General features: G+C 41.0%; 1 protein-coding gene across 1 annotated transcript in view; it reads right to left on the bottom strand.

Annotated features, from left to right (window-relative positions):
- The window catches only part of ZC3H7B (zinc finger CCCH-type containing 7B), a 315,279-nt gene that overhangs the window by 209,270 nt on the left and 86,009 nt on the right, over positions 1-20,000 (bottom strand). Inside the window, exon 9 of the mRNA XM_089674226.1 lies at positions 18,784-18,965. Within this exon, the coding sequence (XP_089530352.1) occupies positions 18,784-18,965 (182 nt within the window). The remainder of the gene's footprint in view (positions 1-18,783; positions 18,966-20,000) is intronic.

Genomic DNA, 20,000 nt, shown 5'->3' with positions numbered 1-20,000 from the left:
GGATATGGGTTGAAACTGCAGACTCAGGTTTAATTTGAGGGTATGTACATCCAAATTGGAGGAAGGGTTTAGGAATTACAGCTGTTTAGAATAGCCATCGCCCCTTTTTAAAGGGATCAAAAGTAATTAGACAGTTGAATCAAAAGCAGTTTCATATCCAGGTGTGGAGTTGATTCTAAGTGTGGTATTTGCATTTGAAATCTATTGCTGTGAACCTCATCATGCATTCAAATGAGCTGTCCATGCAAGTGAAACAGGCCCTTTAAGGCTTCAAAAATGAAACAAGTCCATCAGAGAGATAGCAGCAACATTAGGAGTTGGACAAATCAACAGTTTGGTACATTCTGAGGAAAGACGAATAAACTGGTGAGCTCAACAACATAAAAAGGCATGGACATCCAAGGAAGACAACAGTGGTGGATGATCGCAGGATCCTCTCTATGGTAAAGAAAAACCCATTGACAACATCATGACAAGTGAAGGGCACTCTCCAGGAGGTCAGCGTGTCATTATCAAAGTCTACAATCAAGAGAAGACTTCACAAGAGTAAATACAGAGGTTTCACCACAAGGTGCAAACCATTCATAAGCCTGAAGAATAGAAAAGCCAGATTAGACTTTGCCAAATAACAGCTAAAAAACCCAGACCAGTTCTGGAAAAGCATTCTTTGGATGAATGAAGTTTAATCTGTACCAGAACGACGGGAATAAAAAAGTGTGGAGAAGGCTTGGAACAGCTCATGATCCAAAGCACACAAAGTCATCTGTAAAACATGGTGGAGGCAGTGTGATGGCATGGGCTTGCATGGCTTCCAGTGGCACTGGGTCATTGGTGTTTATTGATGTATTGATGTGACAGAAGCAGCCGCATGAATTCTGCAGTGTTTAGAGATTACGGTCAGCCGAGATTCAGCAAAATGCAGCAAAGTGTATTGGACGGCACTTCAAAGTACAGATGAACAATGATCCAAAACACACTGCAGAAGCAACCCATGAGCTTTTGAAGGAAAAGAAGTGGAATATTCTGCAATGGCCAAGTCAATCACATGATCGCAACCCAATTGAGCATGCATTTCACTTGCTGAAGGCAAAACTAAAGGCAGAAAGACCCACAAAGAACAACTGAAAACAGCTGCAATTAGAGCCTGCCAAAGCATCAGAAAAGAGGAAACCCAGTCTTTGGCAATGTCCATGGGTTCCAGACTTCAGGAAGTCATTGCCAGTAAAGGATTCTCAACAAAATATTAAAAATGAACATTTTATTTATGATTATATTCATTTTTCCAATTACATTTGAGCCCCTGAAAATGAAGGGACTGTGTATAAAAATGGTTGCAGTTCCTAATATTTGTACTTGATATTTACGTTCAACCCCTCGAAATAAAGCTGAAAGTCTGCACTTCAAATTCATTTCTATTTTTTCATTTTAATTTATTCTGGTGGCATACAGAGCCAAAAGTATAAAAACTGTGCCTGTGTCCAAATATATATATGGACTTAACTGTATGCATCCTGCATAACTCTCCCACCCGGGTACCACAAAAATGGTACAAACAGATTGATACTCTATTCTGAGAATTTATTTGGAAAAATTAATCCCCCCGAAGTTATGAACACTTCAATTAGGAAGGGATGCTGGTGGATTGGCCATCCCTCACCCCAAAATGAATTTTTTTGCTGCCCACCTTCAGCATTTTGTGGTCTGGGGATACCCTTGATTTCACAGACCCTATCCAGGTGGTTCTACTGTCTATTAAGTCTGAATATCCTTTGCTATCTCAGATGGAAGCTGATATGTTTGCATCATCCCAACACTTTCCCGCACTGCTTCTCTTCCATCAATTATGGTCTTGTGTTAATAAAAAACTGAAATGGGAGGATTTTACTAACAGTACCCCACTCTGGAATAACTTGCTTCTACCGGAGGTCAACAAATTAAAAGGTTTTGGGATGTGACAGGAAAGGGGTGTGAGGTATCTGTCCCAACTGTATGATGGCCATGCCTTAAAGACTTTCCAGGCCCTCCAGATGGAATTTAATCTTCCAACATAAAAGTTTTTTCAATATTTACAGTTGAGGCATGCCCAAACCACACATATAACCTGGTAGAAAACAAAAACACCCAATTCTACTGTTACTCAAGCGAATGGATTCTAAAAAAAGGTCTCATTTTTCAACAATACGGGACTCTGATGATGGAGATACATTCATGCACATCTATCCCAGCTAGAAGGGGATGGGAGGAAGATTTAGGAGCATTGGCGGAGGAACTATTGGAACAAGCCTTGCAATCCCTCCCTATGGTGTCCTTGTCACCAACGCAGAGACTCACCCAACTTTTTATACTTCATAGGGTTTATCATACTCCATTTAAATTGTATGGATGGAAATGTAGAGACACAGATTTGTGTCCTAGATGTAACAGAGGTCCGGCGGACCTTATTCATATGCTCTGGAAGTGCCCGAAACTCCATTGATATTGGCATGATATCGTTTATCTTATATATTCCATATAACAGGTTACCTTGCTAGCAGAACTTAAACTATGCCTTCTTAATATGTTTGAAGAGTACCCACTGAGCTGATACCCTCTGTCACCAGGTTACTCTATATAGCACGGAAAATGATAGCACAAAAATGGATATCACCAAGCCTTCCCTCAGTGGAAAGTGGAAAACGCAGGTTAACAATGAAATCTCCAGAGAAAATCTTATATTTCAACATAGAAATGGTATTAGAAAATTTGAAACTATATGGGGCCCTTGCCTGGCAAATCCGGTTTGGCTCCCTTCCATATGATAGCAAATAGATTGCTCTCTCTGTATATATGTGGGGCCTTCTGCTGTATGGTAGAACAGCTGAAATGCACACGTTTGTGGAAAGACACGTGCAGCTTGACACTATTGGAAGGGGTAAGAGATTTAGGTCAACCTGTGCTGGTTTAATATTTTTTTTTTTCGTTTTAGGATATATGTTCATACGATGTATAAAAATTGCCCCTTTCTTTTCTTTTTGGAAAGTTGCTATATATTTTGTATGCAATGCCAATTGAAAAGCAAAGGTAAGAATACTGTTGATCGTTTCTGGACCTATAAACAGCACTGTCCGTATGCCTATGGTCTGGGACGTATGTGTTACTTACCGACTGCAGATTTATCACTGTATGACCAATGTTATTTGATTTGTTTGTAATTTGTCGCACACAAATTATGCATTTGTTTAAGAAAAAAACAAAAACTAAAATTTTCAAAAACCTAATAAAAAAAGATCTGATTTAAAAACAAATACCACCGAAAGAAAGCTCGATTTGTGGGGAAAAAAAGGGCAGAAATTTCATTTGGGTGCAGCATTGCATGACCACACAATTGTCAGTTAAAGTAACGCAGCACCATATTGCAAACAATGGCCTGGTCATGAAGGGGGGTAAATCCTCTGGAAGGCAAATGGTTAAAAAGGGGGCAATCATTTTCTATACCCACTGTAGATTTAGTAATGCTTTCTACTTTGAAACTATGCTGTTGAAGGTTGAGAAGTTGGGCAGGGTGTCGGTTCTATATGTTAGGTAGGAAACATTAGACGTCTTCCTCTATTGGTACCCACTGTGGTATATGCCCGTGGGAAATTCACACCTTTTTCTGACACCTTCAAGTATCTGGAAGGACAAATTTCTAAAGATTTGTCTAAATTTGTCATTCAAACTAATTGTTAGGTAAAATCTCCTGAAATTGTGGCGTCTCAAACAGTTTTGCTAATATAGTGTGACATTGCAAAATAGAACTACCACTACTCTATTCTCTAGGATGTTTGCTTTCAGAAAATGTATAATTTATTGGAAGGGGGGGTTAAACTAAACTTCAGGCCTAAAATGGTTTTTAAAAAAAGGTATGAGGAAAAAAAAAAGGCTCTGGTGGCAAAAGGATTAAAGTGAATCTTCAAAAGTCCCAGTTGGAAGGAGAGAGACCTGTGTTGTTTAAACAAAGGCCTCTCCCCTGTCAGTTTTACTCTGCAATCGACGGGTGGAGGCAGGGAATCTCCGGCCAGGACCCAGTGATTGCTATCCGTAGCCGCCAATGGCAATGCGGGCAGGGCAGCGCACGCCCCCTCACCCAGAAATGCAAATCATGTATATGTACATGTGATTTTGCACAGCCCTGCAGCTCCATAGCAGTAGTTCCACTAAAGGACAGTGGCAAGCGGTTAATATCTTTTCTGCACCCACTAAATCTCAATGATATTAAAGCAGGTGTCTGGTTTGGGAGGTCAGCGAATTCACATATAAGCAGCAAAGTGTAGTGCTGCAACTAATGATTTATTTTCATAATCGATTAGGCCAATTATTGTTTCGGTTAAAAGTGATAAAAGTGGTGTATAATTTGTTAATATGGAAAGTTTAAGAAAAAAAAAAGACCATTATTTCTTGAATAACTACACTGCTAAAAAAAAATTAAAGGAACACTTTAATCAGAGTATAGAATCAAGTCGATCAAACTCCTGGGATATTGATCTGGTCAGTTAAGTAGCAGAGGGGGTTGTTAATCAGTTTCAGCTGCTTTGGTGTTAATGAAATTAATGTTATGCACTTGGGGGCTAAGAATATGCATGCATCATACATACTAGGGGGAGTACAACTGGGGGAATCAATGGTGGAGAAGAATCTGGGAGTTCTAGTAGATCATAAGCTTAATAATGGTTGAACTGGATTGACTTTTGTCTTTTTTCAGCCAGACTAACTATGTACTCATCTTTTCTGACTGTTTTTCACTAGTTTTTCATTTGGCTAGGGTCAGTGTCACTACTGGTAGCATAAGGCGATACCTGGACCCTACAGAGGTTGCACAGGCAGTCCAACTCCTCCAGGATGGCACATCAATACGTGACATTGTCCAGAGGTTTGCTGTGTCTCCCTGCAAAGTCTCAAGAGCATGGAGAAATTCTAGGAGACAGGCAGTTACTCTAGGAGAGCTGGACAGGGCCACAGAAGGTCCTTAACCCATCAGCATGACTGGTATCTGTATCTGCTCCTTTGTGTAAGAAAGAAGATGGGCACTAACAGAGCCCTATAAAATGTCCTCTAGCAGGCCACTGATGTGAATGTCTCTGACCAAACAATCAGAAACAGACTTCATGAGGGTGGCCTGAGGGCCTGACGTCCTCTAGTGGCCCCTGTGCTCACTGCCTGTCACCATAGAGCGCGATTGGCATTTGCCATTGAACACCAGAATTGGCAGGTCCGCCACTGGCGCCCTGTGCCTTTCACAGATGAGAGCAGGTTCACCCTGAGCACATGTGACATACATGAAAAAAGTCTGGAGAAGCCATGGAGAACGTTATGCTGCCTGTAACATTGTTCAGCATGATCATTTTGGTGGTGGGTCAGTAATAGTCTGGGGAGGAATATCCATGGAGGGATGCACAGACCTCTACAGGCTAGATAATGGCACCCTGACTGCCATTAGGTATCGGGATGAAAATTCTTGGACCCATGGTTAGACCCTACGCTGGTGCAGTGGGTCCTGGGTTCCTCCTGGTGCACAACAATGCACGGCCTCATGTGGCAAGAGTATGCAGGCAGTTCCTAGCGGAAAAAGGAATTGATACCATTGAATGGCCCTCACGCTTGCCTGACATGAATCCAATAAAACACCTCAGGGATATCATGTTTCAGTCCATCCGACGCCGCCAGGTTGCACCTCAGACTGTCCAGGAGCTCAGTGATGCCCTGGTCCAGATGTGGGAGGAAATACCCCAGGACACTATCCTTCGTCTCATTAGGAGCATGCCCTGACATTATCAGGTATGCATAAAAGCACGTGGGGACCATACAAACTACCATTCTGAATTGCTGCAATGAAATTTCAGCAAAATGGACTAGCCTGCTCCATAATTTTTTCACTTTGATTTTCTGAGTGTCTTTGAATTCAGTTCTCTGTAAGTTGATCATTTTCATCAAACAATTGGTCATCATTATGTTCCTAACATATTATCAGTCCATATCAGTATAGATATCTAGCATGATATTTTTCCCCATTGAGATCTGATGCGTTTTCAAATTGTTCCTTTAAATTTTTTTTCAGCATTGTATATGCAGTGGTAAATATAAATAAGCTGGTTAGGGAACAAAATGTCTAATGTCTGAGAATAACAGACAGAGATGTATGTAGTATGTACTATTAGAGGTTGAATGTGGTACATATGATCAGACTCAGACTACATTTTTTTCCCAGCACCTGCCATGATGGAGTTGAAAAAGCAAAAATGATCCCTTTCTATTACAAAAACAGCAGATAATCACTGCTATAAGGGGTTAATTCATACTGTGAAACAGTGAAAGTAGTGATATAAAAAAAATTATTTGTATATATATATTTTTTTCAATTCATTACAGTAATACAAAAGGCTGGGACTTTTCTTGCATGGATATAATTTTAAATATAATTGACAACACTGGCAAACGTCTCTGGGTTAAGATGCTAACCTTCCCTGTACATAGCTCTTAATGTGATTGTAAACCTTGGATTTTTATTTTAACCACTTGCCCTCATGAGTTTTTACCCTTCTTCCTGACCAGGCCATTATTTGTGTTACAGAACTGCGTTACTTTGACAATTGCGCACTCATGCAACGCTGTACCCAAATGACATTTACATGCTTTTTTTTCCCACAAATTGAGCTTTCTTTTGGTGGTATTTGATCGCCTGTGCGTTTTTTATCTTTTGCGCTATAAGCAAAAACAGATCGACAATTTTGAGAAAAAAAAAAACAATAATTTTGGACTTTTGCTATTAAACATGTCCAGTAAAAAAATTTAAAAATCAGATTTCATCATAAATTTAGGCCAAAATGTATTCTGCTACATAACTTTGCTAAAAAAAAAAAAACCCAATACATGTAAATTAATTGGTTTACGGTAAAGTTATAGCATTTACAAATGGCGGTATAGATACTGGGATTTTTTTTTTTCTACTAGTAATGGCGGTGATCAGCAAATTGGCGGACATTCTGACACTTTCGGGGAAACTAACTTGGTGTCACCGACATCCCCACTGACACCAATACAGTGATCAGTGCTAAAAAAAAAAAAAAAAAAAAAAAAGCACTGACACTGTACTAATCGCACTGGGCAGGAAGGGGTCGATGTGAGGGGAGGTCAAAGAGTTAACTGTGTGCTGGGAGTTTTTTTTACTACAGGACGGGGGGGGGGGGGGCTGCTTTACTGCAAGCACACTGATCGGGATGGCTGTGCTGTGCGCAGCCATACCAAGCAGTGTGCTCGAGCTGACAGGAAGGAAGACTGTTGGTAAATTTAATTACCGCTCGGGACCCAGTGATTGACATCCACAGCCACGAATGGCAGCACGGGTAGGGCATGCGCCCCCTACCCAGGAAATGCAAAATCATGTATATATACACGTGACTTTGCGTACATGTGTCGCCGTGTAGCAGTATATCCTGCTATACGGCAGAGTGGAAGCGGTTAAACAACCGGTTTGTCATACTTGCCTGCTCTGTGTAATAGATTTGCACAGAGCAGCCCCGATTCTCCTCTTTTGGGGTCCCCCGCTAGAGCTTCTGGCTTCTCCTGCCTTCAGAGCACCCCTATAAGAACCCGCAAAGTATAGTATAGAGTGCCCCCTATAGCAAGGTAAAAAGAAAAAAAAACTTCTGCTTTTAGAATCACTTTAAATCACATCCTTCTCCTGTCCCATGAGGCATTGCTCCTCACACATGCACAAGTTCTCAGGCACTTACTGACATGTATGAACGGTGTACTGAGCTGTATGTGCACTGCACTCTATTTCCTGATATGTAAACAAATAATGCATTATGTATGCAGCCGATTAATCAACTAATCGGCTGACCAACTAATCGATTATGTAAATAGTTGACAACTATTTTCATAGTCGATTATAATAAAAATTGTGTTAATTAGTTATTTCAGCCCCAGAAAAGTATTATTCTCTTTTAAAAACCCTGGTTACCTGGCTGTCTCTGACTTAAAGTAACGATAAACAAACAGAGGGCACAACAGCCTAGTGCATTAATCTTAAAATATTAGGTTTATTGTAAAAAGACAAGTATTATACTCAAAAAGTCATAAAGTGCAAATACATCTCATTGGTATAGCACAAACAGTATGCAAAGCATCAATGTGTACAGAAACATTGGAACATCCGGAGGCGAACGCGTTTTGAGGACATATTTTCAGATCCTGTCGAGCTACTAGCTGCTCCTGGACTGATATATGGTGTTGAATAAGAGCCACTAAGCAATCCATGGGTGTCTACAGACTGCCCATGGGCGAGCATTAACTCTGCGCATATCGAAACACCAAATGGCACTGCCCCTTTAGTACATATTTAACCTGCGGGCTAAAACAGCATGCGAGACCACAAGGAGACACCACCACCATGCAAGTATAAAAAAAAAAAAAACCCCAGCACTCAAACCCCAACCAAAGTCGATATTATATATTATTTAAGTAAGTAAAACGATGAATAGAGTGAGCTTACCCTGATGTAGATATTGTATACAGAGTATGTTGAAGTCATACACTAGCTCATGTCAGAAGCACCAGTACACATATAAGGGCGGGCTCCCCCAATGGTGTCATCTCCCACTCTGATATTTCCAATGTGAATACCATGATAGAAGACCCCTGTATCGAGGTCACAGACATCTAGTGCGGGAAGGAGGTATCGGAGGGGGAGGCTGTGGGGGAAGAAAAAGAAACGGGGAGAGTGGGGGGTTCGTGTACTGTGATAAAAAGTGATTCTCATGCAGAGCGTGCAGAGGAAGTGCGCCAGGGTGATGTGCACCAACGAGGAACGCAGACAAACCATCCCCTGGACCATGTGACGTTCCGGACTGGAACGCGCATGAGCCCCACGGTAGGCACAAGATGGCCACGCACTCCAGCGTGGGATGCATGCGCCTCGCGGGGGGAGCAAAATGGCTGCGGGCTCCAGCATGGAACGCATGCACCCCATGAAGGAAGCGAAACGGCCATGCGCAAACTCCAATCAAACTGGGCAGGGACCCATGTCAGTGGCATCCCGCAAAGCGGACGGACCACAAAGTCTGGAAAAGAGGCACCACTGTGGCGCCCGGGGGTAGTGCACTGAGGTAGACCAAAACCCCCCCCCCAAAAAAAAAAAAAAAAAAAAAGGAAGAGGGGGCAAAGTGTAGTAAGTGGTGCATAAATACATGGATGGGTGAAATGTCATGCCCGTGGCCACTGTATGTACCCACAATTTACCATAATAATGATTACCAAAAATATATATCAAAGAAGAGAAATATTAGAAATAATAGTAGTAATAGAAATGATAAAATTATAAAATAAATAAGATGTAAAAAATAATAAATATACATGTATATATAGCGAGGTGCATATACACTGCGTTCCAAATTATTATGCAAATTCTATTTAAGTGTCACAAAGATTAAATATTTTGTTTTTCCGTTTAACTCATGGATGGCATTGTGTGTCAGGGCTCTTTTGATCACTGAAAACAATCTCGGACACCTGTGATAATTAGATTGGCCGGTGAGCCCAATTTAAGGAAAAACTACTAAAGGACGGTGTTTCACATTATTAAGCAGAGCACCATTTTCAAGCAATATGGGGAAGAAAAAGGATCTCTCTGCTGCCGAAAAAAGTTAAATAGTTCAATGGCTTGGAAGAGGTATGAAAACATTACATATTTCACGAAAACGTAAGCGTGATCATCGCACTATTAAGAGATTTGTGGCTGGTTCAGAGCACAGACGGGTTCGTGCAGATAAAGGCACATTGAGGAAGATTTCTGCCAGATCCATGCATCGGATCAAGAGAGCAGTTGCTAAAATACCATTACATAGCAGCAAACAGATATTTGAAGCTGCTGGTGTCTCTGGAGTTCCACGGACATCAAGGTGTAGAGTCCTCCAGAGTCTTGCAACTGTGCATAAACCTTCTATTCGGCCACCAACAACCAATGCTCACAAGCAGAAACGGCTGCATTGGGCAGAAAAATACATGAAGATTAATTTTCAAACAGTCCTGTTCACTGATGAGTGCCGTGCAACCCTGGATGGTCCAGATGGATAGAGTAGTGGATCGTTGGTGGACGGCCACCCTGTTCCAACAAGGCTGCGACATCAGCAAGGCAGTGGTGGAGTCATGTTTTGGGCCAGAATCATGGGAACAGAGCTGGTCGGCCACTTTAGGGGCCCCGAAGGTGTAAAGATGACCTCTGCAAAGCATGTGGAGTTTATGACTGACCACTTTCTTCCCTGGTACAGAAGGAAGAACTATGCTTTCCGTAATAAAATCATCTTCATGCATGACAATGCACCATCTCATGCTGCAAATAATACCTCTGCATCAATGGCTGTTATGGGGATAAAAGGAGAGAAAGACATGGTGTGGCCTCCATCCTCCCCTGACCTCAATCCTATTGAGAACCTTTGGAGCATCCTCAAGCAAAAGATCTATGAGGGTGGGAGGCAGTTTACATCCAAACAGCAGCTCTGGGAGGCTATTCTGACATCTGGCAAACAAATTCAAGCAGAAACTGTCCAAAAACTCACAAGTTCAATGGATGCAAGACTTGTGAAGCTGCTATCAAATAAGGGGCCCTATGTTAAAATGTAATGTGACCTGTTAAAATGTTTAAAAAGTTAAAATGTTGTTAAAAGTTTGATTGAAATAGCTTTTGATTTCAGTAAATATGCTACAAACACAACAAATGACAATTTTCAGTTCTTTACAACCTATAAAGTGTTTTGAAACTTACTGTGCATAATAATTTGGAACAGGGCATTGCAGGTTTTTTATGTTTAAAAAAAATACTGTTATCATTAGGAGGTTTGTTCAATAAAATGTGAATTGTACTCTTAATAGTTGATAACATAAGAAATATGCTGACTGTTATTTACATCAATTATTTAGGTAAATTAGAAAAATATAATTTGCATAATAATTTGGAACAGGGTGTATAACAAAACTAATTAGAAATACATGGGAAGGAATAATCAAGGAGAAACACTAAACCAATACATAAAACAATGCATTTTTTCAATATACAAAATATGAAACTCAACAGATGAATAAATAAATGGCAAGACCTTCCTATAACACGGCTGTAAAGTGCAATCCCGTATGCTGCCAGTAGGTCTGAATAAAATGTATCTGGATATAAAGGGCTGGTATCTAATGTGGCAAGTGCAAAATGGCTAGAGAGTTTAAAACACGTGCATGACCGCACATACATGTAAACACATAGGTGCAGATGCTTAAATGACAGGGCATAAAATATATATTGAAATTCACAGACGTCCCCAGAAGCACAGATAAGTGAAAAAGTAAGAGATCAGAGGGTGGCACATGATATACATATATGTATCTAATACCACATATTGAGGAAGCTTTCCAGAAATACCTGGACTAATATAGCACTTGCTCTCCACCTGCATCTCGAAGTTTGCACTCGTGCAGAACCCACAAATACTAGAGCTCGTCCTAGAAATCTAAACCAAGTCAGGTTCTGCACAAGATATAATACCAAGAGGTTTGCTGTCCAGCGTGTTTTCCGACAACAGGAAAATTCTGCTACAGGATCCAGTCTTGGGCCAAGTCTTGGACCCGAGACCGGACATAGTTTTTAGGAAATCTACAAACCTTAGGAGCTATATCGCACCTAGCAGAATCCAGAAAGTACAAAAACATTATCCTGGTCCACCCTGTTCGATCAAACAGGTAACTACAAATGCAGGGTCAAGAACTGCGGGGCATGTAGATACACGTGGCACCGCAAGAAAGAAAGAACAGCGGGACATGTAGATACACATGGCACCGCAAGAAGTATCAGGACAGATATGGATAATCATGAGAAAGATTAGAAACTAGGATTGTGGTATGGACTAATGGAGGGGGGGGGGGGAAGAGTGGGGTACGGAATAATATGTGATGATGCAATTGGGATATATGTGTGAAGTTTTTCTCTGTTTTTTTAGTCGTGTGTTATTTGATGATCTTTTTGTTTTAAAAAATGTAATAAAATAAATAAATATATACAGTCACGTCCATAAATAATGGGACATCGACACAATTCTAACATTATTGGCTCTATACACCACCACAATGGATTTGAACGGAAATGAACAAGATGTGCTTTAATTGCAGACTGTCAGCTTTAATTTGAGGGTATTTACATCCAAATCAGGTGAATGGTGTAGGAATTACAACAGTTTGCATATGTGCCTCCCACTTTTTAAGGGACCAAAAGTAATGGGACAGAATAATAATCATAAATCAAACGTTCACTTTTTAATACTTGGTTGCAAATCCTTTGCAGTCAATTACAGCCTGAAGTGTGGAACGCATAGACATCACCAGACGCTGGGTTTCATCCCTGGTGATGCTCTGCCAGACCTCTACTGCAACTGTCTTCAGTTCCTGCTTGTTCTTGGGGCATTTTCCCTTCAGTTTTGTCTTCAGCAAGTGAAATGCATGCTCAATCGGATTCAGGTCAGGTGATTGACTTGGCCATTGCATAACATTCCACTTCTTTCCCTTAAAAAACTCTTTGGTTGCTTTTGCAGTATGCTTTGGATCATTGTCCATCTGCACTGTGAAGCGACGTCCAATGAGTTGTGAAGCATTTGGCTGAATATGAGCAGATAATATTGCCCAAAACACTTCAGAATTCATCCTGCTGCTTTTGTCAGCAGTCACATCATCAATAAATACAAGAGAGCCAGTTCCATTGGCAGCCATACATGCCCACGCCATGACACTACCACCACCATGCTTCACTGATGATGTGGTATGCTTAGGATCATGAGCAGTTCCTTTCCTTCTCCATACTCTTCTCTTCCCATCATTCTGGTACAAGTTGATCTTGGTCTCATCTGTCTATAGGATGTTGTTCCAGAACTGTGAAGGCTTTTTTAGATGTCGTTTGGCAAACTCTAATCTGGCCTTCCAGTTTTTGAGGCTCACCAATGGTTTACATCTTGTGGTGAACCCTCTGTATTCACTCTGGTGAAGTCTTCTCTTGATTGTTGACTTTGACACACATACACCTACCTCCTGGAGAGTGTTCTTGATCTGGCCAACTGTTGTGAAGGGTGTTTTCTTCACCAGGGAAAGAATTCTTCGCTCATCCACCACAGTTGTTTTCCATGGTCTTTTGGTGTTGCTGAGCTCACTGGTGCGTTCCTTCTTTTTAAGAATGTTCCAAACAGTTGTTTTGGCCACGCCTAATGTTTTTGCTATCTCTCTGATGGGTTTGTTTTGTTTTTTCAGCCTAATGATGGCTTGCTTCACTGATAGTGACAGCTCTTAGGATCTCATCTTGAGACCTTTTATCTGCTCATTGTAATTGGGATAATGAGGGAATAACACACACCTGGCCATGGAACAGCTGAGAAGCCAATTGTCCCATTACTTTTGGTCCCTTAACAAGTGGGAGGCACATATGCAAACTGTTGTAATTCCTACACCGTTCACCTGATTTGGATGTAAATACCCTCAAATTAAAGCTGACAGTCTGCAGTTAAAGCACATCTTGTTCATTTCAAATCCATTGTGGTGGTGTATAGAGCCAATAATGTTAGAATTGTGTCGATGTCCCATTATTTATGGACCTGACTGTGTATGTATATATATATATATATATATATATATATATATATATATATATATATATATAAAAAAGAAAGTAGTATTAGCAATTTCAAAATTAAGCAGTTTATTAACTGCAGTACATCTTATGTTGTGTATGGTCTCATATGCCCATGTGGCCTTTTGTACGTTGGTCGAACTACACGCCTCCTAGTAGTGGGATTCAGTGAGCATAAATGTAGCATTACCAACGCTAATAAAAAGGAATCCAAACAGGACAAGTATTCAGTGCCCAGACATTTCATGAAAAACATACCCTGCGAGTATGTGAGCGTTTGGCATTGAATCATTTGCCAAGGATTCTGACATTGGTAGGAAGTTTCAAAAAGTATGTATGAGAGAAACCTACTGGATTTTCACTCTGGGGTCTCTTCCCCCAAGTGGTCTCAATGAAGATTTGGAGATCTATGGGGCATTATAGCAGTCCTCTTCTGTTTATATTCAATAGTAGGTCATCCACTCCCTCTTTGTTTCTTTGGTATCAGAGTTTCTGTTTCCTATGTATCAGAGTCTTATATATACACATTTTTCCCATCGCCATGCTATATTATCCCATGGCGACACAAGTGGGAACCTTAGTTGTTTCCACCTCCCAGGCACCATTTAATTATTTTTTTTTTCTTCCCCCTGCTGCCCGAGCTATCTGTCTAGGCAGGTAAGGTTATCTAGCATGTACAGTGGGGATCGAAAGTTTGGGCACCGCAGCTAAAAATTTGTATTAATGTGCATAAAGAAGCCAAGGAAAGATAGAAAAATCTCCAAAAAGGCATCAAATTACAGATTAGACATTCTTATAATATGTCAACAAAAGTTAGATTTTATTTCCATCATTTACACTTTCAAAATAACAGAAAACAAAAAAATGGCGTCTGCAAAAGTTTGGGCACCCTGCAGAGTTAATATCTTGTACTGCCCCCTTTGGCAAGTATCACAACTTGTAAACGCTTTTTGTAGCCAGCCAAGAGTCTTTCAATTCTTGTTTGAGGTATCTTTGCCCATTCTTCCTTACAAAAGTCTTCCAGTTCTTTGAGATTTCTGGGCTGTCTGTCACGCACTGCTCTTTTAAGGTCTATCCATAGATTTTCAATTATGTTGAGGTCAGGAGATTGTGAAGGCCATGGCAAAACCTTCAGCCTCTTGATGTAATCCCCCGTGGATTTCGAGGTGTGTTTAGGATCATTATCCATTTGTAGAAGCCATCCTCTCTTTAACTTCAGCTTTTTCACAGATGGCATCAAGTTACCATCCAAAATTTGCTGAAATTTTATTGAATCCATTTTTCCTTCTACTCGTGAGATGTTCCCTGTGCCACTGGCTGCAACACAACCCCAAAGCATGATTGATCCAACCCCATGCTTAACAGTTGGACAGAGGTTCTTTTCATTAAATTCTGTGCCCCTTCTTCTCCAAACGTACCTTTGCTCATTCCGGCCAAAAAGTTCAATTTTAACCTCATCGGTCTACAGAACTTGTTTCCAAAATGCATCAGGCTTGTCTATATGTTCATTTGCAAAGTTCAAACAATGATTTTTGTGGTGCGGACGTAGAAGAGGTTTTCTTCTGATGGCTCTTCCATGAAGACCATATTTGTGCAAGTATCTCTTTATAGTGGAATAGTGTACCACAACTCCAGTGTCTGCCAGATCTTTCTGGAGGGATCGTGCAGTCAAACGTGGGTTTTGAATTGTTTTTCTCACAATCCTGCGAGCTGTTCTGTCTGATATTTTTCTTGGTCTTCCAGATCTTGCTTTAACTTCCACTGTTCCTGATGACTGCCATTTCTTAATTACATTCCGAACAGAGGATATTGACATCTGAAAATGCTTTGCTATCTTCTTATAGCCTTCACCAGCTTTGTGAGCGTCAACTATTTTCAGTTTCAGTTTTCTAGACAACTGCTTAGAAGAAACCATGGTGCGGATTGTTGGGGCAAGGTCAGATGAGTCTGGGCATTTAAAACCTTTGAGATTGACATCACCTGGCCTTCCCAGACGATAATTGAGAACAATCCATGACACTGGCAGGTCTCAGCTTTGCAAAGGGGGCAGTGCATGCTATAAATTCTGCAGGGTGCCCAAACTTTTGCAGATGCCATTTTTTTGTTTTCTGTTATTTTGAAAGTGTAAATGATGGAAATAAAATCTAACTTTTGTTGACATATTATAAGAATGTCTAATCTGTAATTTGATGCCTTTTGGAGATTTTTCCATCTTTCCCTGGCTTCTTTATGCACATTAATACAAATTTTTAGCTGGGGTGCCCAAACTTTCGATCCCCACTGTATATCATGTGCCACCCTCTGATCTCCTAGCTGCATCTTTGTCCCCTTTTTTTTTCACTTATCTGTGCTTCTGGGGATGTCTGTGCATTTCAATAAATATTTTATGCCCTGTCATTTAAGCATCTGCACATATGCGTTTACATGTATGTGTGGTCATGCACGTGTATTAAACTCTCTAGCCATTTCCCACTTGCCACATTAGATATCAGCCCTTTATATCCAGATACATTTATTTAGACCTACTGGCAGCATACGGAATTGCACTTTACAGTCGTGTCATAGGAAGGTCTTGCCATTTATTTAATTCATTCATCTATTGAGGTTCATATTCTCTATATTGAAAAAAATGTATTTTTTTATGTATTGGGTTACGGTTTCGACCTCATTATTCCTTCCCATGTATTTCTAATTAGTTTAGTTATATATGCATCTCACTATGTATACACATATATATTATTTATTTTATAATTTCTATTTATTACTATTACTTCTAATATTTCTCTTCTTTTATATGTTTTAATAATCATTATTATGGTACATTGTGGGTACAGCGGCCACGGGTGTGACATTTCACCCATCCATGTATTTATGCACCACTTACTACAATTTGCCCCCTCTTCCTTTTTTGGGGGGGGGGGTTGGTCCACCTCTCTCAGGTGCCACAATGGTGCCTCTTTTCCGGACTTTGTGGTCCGTCCGCTTTGTGATATGCCACCGCCACGGGTCCCCGCCCAGTTTGATTGGAGTTTACGCTCCATGGTGGAGCGCATGGCTGTTTCGCTTCCCTCATGGGGCACATGCGTTTCGCGCTGGATCAGGCGGCCATTTTGCTTCCCCCGCAAGGCGCGTGTGTCCCACACTGGAGCCTGTGGCCACCTTACGCCTCCCATGGGACTCATGCGCATTCCAGTCCGGAACGTCATAAGGTCCAGGGGATGGTCTGTCTGTGTTCCTGGCTGGAGAGCATCACCCTGGCACACTTCCACTGCACGTTCTGCATGAGAATCACTTTTTATCACAGTACACTGTTCGCCGCTGGATGTGTCCCCACACTCCTCCCCCCGTTTCTTTTTCTTCCTCCACAGCCTCCCCCTCCCATACCTCCTCCCCGCACTGCATATCCATGATCTCGATACAGGGGTCTTCTACCTCGGTATCCACATTGGAAATATCAGAAAGAGGGGTGATGACACCATTGGGGGAGCCCGCCCTTATATGTGGACTGGTGCTCCAGACACGAGCTAGTGTATGACTTCAAAGTACTCTGTATACAATACCTACATTAGAGTAAGCTCAGTCTATTCACCGTTCTGTTTACTTATATATTATTTATCGGCTTTGGTTGGGGTTTGAGTGTTGGGGTTTTTTTTCACTTGCATGGTGGTGGTGTCTCCCTGTGGTCCCGCATGCTGTTTTAGCCCGCAGGTTAAATATGTACCAAAGGGGCGGTGCCATTTGGTGTTTCGATATGCACAGAGTTAATCCCCACCCATGGGCAGTCTGGAGACACCCCTGAACTGATTGGTGGCTTTTATTCAACACCATATATCAGTACAGGAGCAGCTAGTAGCTCGACAGGCTCTGAGGAAGACGATAAGTTCTCAAAACGTGTCAGCCTCTGGATTTTCTATTGTTTCTGTACACCTTAATGCTTTGAGGACTGTTTGTGCTGTACCAATGAGATGTATTTGCACTTTTTATCACTTTGGGAGTATAAAACCTTTTTACAATAAACCTATTATTTTAAGGTTAATGCACTAGGCCAATGCACCCTCTGTTTATCATTACTACAGTGTTCCTAGACCTCCCCAGTCTTGTGAGGGCAGCAAGGTCTGTGCACCCCATGAAGGATATAGCCCACTAATGCCGTTGGGCCAACTCCCCAAGCACAGGAAGATTGAAGTGTCTTATTTCTTTGTCATGTCTCTGACTTAAATACTGATTTTGAAGTGAATGATTCTTAACCAGTATGAAAATAAAAAATCAGAACTGATCTGCATACTTTTGTTACAGGTCGGTTAACTCTGAAGCAACTAGCATCTTCAGGAGAGCCCAACAAAAAGTTAATTCCAGTAATTTCTCTAAACTTAGAAAGAGAGAAAAAAAAGACAAAAAAAAAAAAAAAGTGATTTTACTAAAAAAAATATGATGCTTCTCAACTTACTAATACTTTTCTTTGAATGGAAAAGTAGCGAATAAGCAGCCTCCTACCTGACATCCTATGTGCGTGCTAGGCAATTACAGATCTCGCCAAGATCTGGTCATTGATTTAAGGGTCTAAGCACCAGCACCAGTAGCCGAAACAGAGCCAGCATTTTAATCTGTGCACACTCTCCTGGGAACTAGAGCCATAGGGGCCCCACAAACAGCAACAAAGCTAATAAGGGGACCGCAGGACCTCCATTGTAAGAAACGACTGCAAACACGTACTGTATTCTGCCTGGAGAAGAGGCACTTAAGAGGGAATATGACTGCAATATACTGATCTTTAAATAGGGGCAGTAGCATTAGGAGGAAACTATTTAACCTAATGTCTCTAAAGAAGACACACAGCCACAAAAGCGGTTAAACTTTAGAGTGGTAAGAATATGGTACTCCCTTCTACAGTTGGTGGTGTCAGATGACAGTGTAGATAAATTCAAAAAAAACTTTTAGCAGTGTTTCTTAGCGAGGGCAATTTACATGCATATGGAAAGTGGTAATGACAAATACATGCACTCACACTCAGGTAAAATCAGATGGACAGTGTCTTTATTCAACCTTACTAACTATGTAACTAATCTTAAATGGTTTCCAAGACATACATTGTTCAGACTAAATGAATCATCTCTCACCATTTCCAATTCCAGAAAAGAGTCCAGCTCATCTCCAATTACATCACAGTCAGTAAAATAACTGTTAACTGCAGGAGCCATGGTAGGGGACACTGAAGGAAGACATGCAGAAGCTCCTAAACTGTTATTGGGGCAGTTAATTCCAAGGGACGATGAGAACAGTTCTGAATCTGGAGGAAAATCTACAAAAATAATTTAAAACAGACATAAAATTAAAAGAACCCATCAAAAACTTTTATAACACAGGCAAGATGGGCTATAAGTTACGGTGTATACCTCTTTCTACATTTCATGTACAGATCTACCTAAAGCAGTGCTAAACAAAGCTTAGACTTTGGGGGAGGAAGAAGGGAGGGCGAGTTCCTTTTCTGGTGGTACTCACTCCCAACTTCCTTGCCTAGGTGAGCATAACTTTGCCGCGGCTCAAATGCAGCCTCCTGAAATGACGTCACACATCAGCAGACACCATGCATAAAGTCCAGAAGGTAATTATATTAAAAGTTGCATTGAGAAATATTTGAGGCTTAGGGTTCACACTGATGCAGTGCGGGAAACGATGTGAATCCTGTACGTTTCTCACACTACATTGCAATCACATGGCTTTCATGCAATCTAGTGCTGGTGTCAATGTTATATTACTGACACCCTGAAACAGATCTCAAAACGCAATGTGATTGCCAGAAATCACATTACATGCGTGGGAAGACCCATTAAATGCTTTTCAGGTACGGGTAAAAAAAAAAAAAAAAAAAAAGGGGGTCCTGCACCTTTTTGGTGTGGATGCGGCGCGATTTGAGCCATACAAAATATATGGCTCAAATCGCACCACTCACAGACTTTGTATGTAATTCGCACAGGAATGCGATGCGATTCCTGTGAAAATGACATGTGGTGTCCTGTGCCAAATTACCGTGAACCGAGTCTTAAAGGGTTTCCCTTCATCAGGGCTATAAAAAAAAAAAAGCTATGGTTTGTAGCTGGTCTAGATAAGTTAAAGACGCAGAGAGTGCACATAGAAGATAATGCGTCCATACACTGACTGAACAGAGCAGTTAACTAAAACTCGCTACCTAGACAAAATAGTATTTATGTAATCTTTCTGTGGACCTGTGTTGGCTCAGACGTGATTTTTATTAAAACCAACTTCTTGACTTTATAAAAAGGTGTTTGGGGCTTTTCAGAAGCCATGTGCCAAGTATGGCAGTTACTTTTTGAAG

Source organism: Staurois parvus, unplaced genomic scaffold, assembly GCF_062004578.1.
Source record: "Staurois parvus isolate SC_StPar_1 unplaced genomic scaffold, SC_StPar_1.0 ptg000149l, whole genome shotgun sequence".
NCBI lineage: Eukaryota > Metazoa > Chordata > Amphibia > Anura > Ranidae > Staurois > Staurois parvus.
This window is presented reverse-complemented; position numbering and strand designations above follow the sequence as displayed.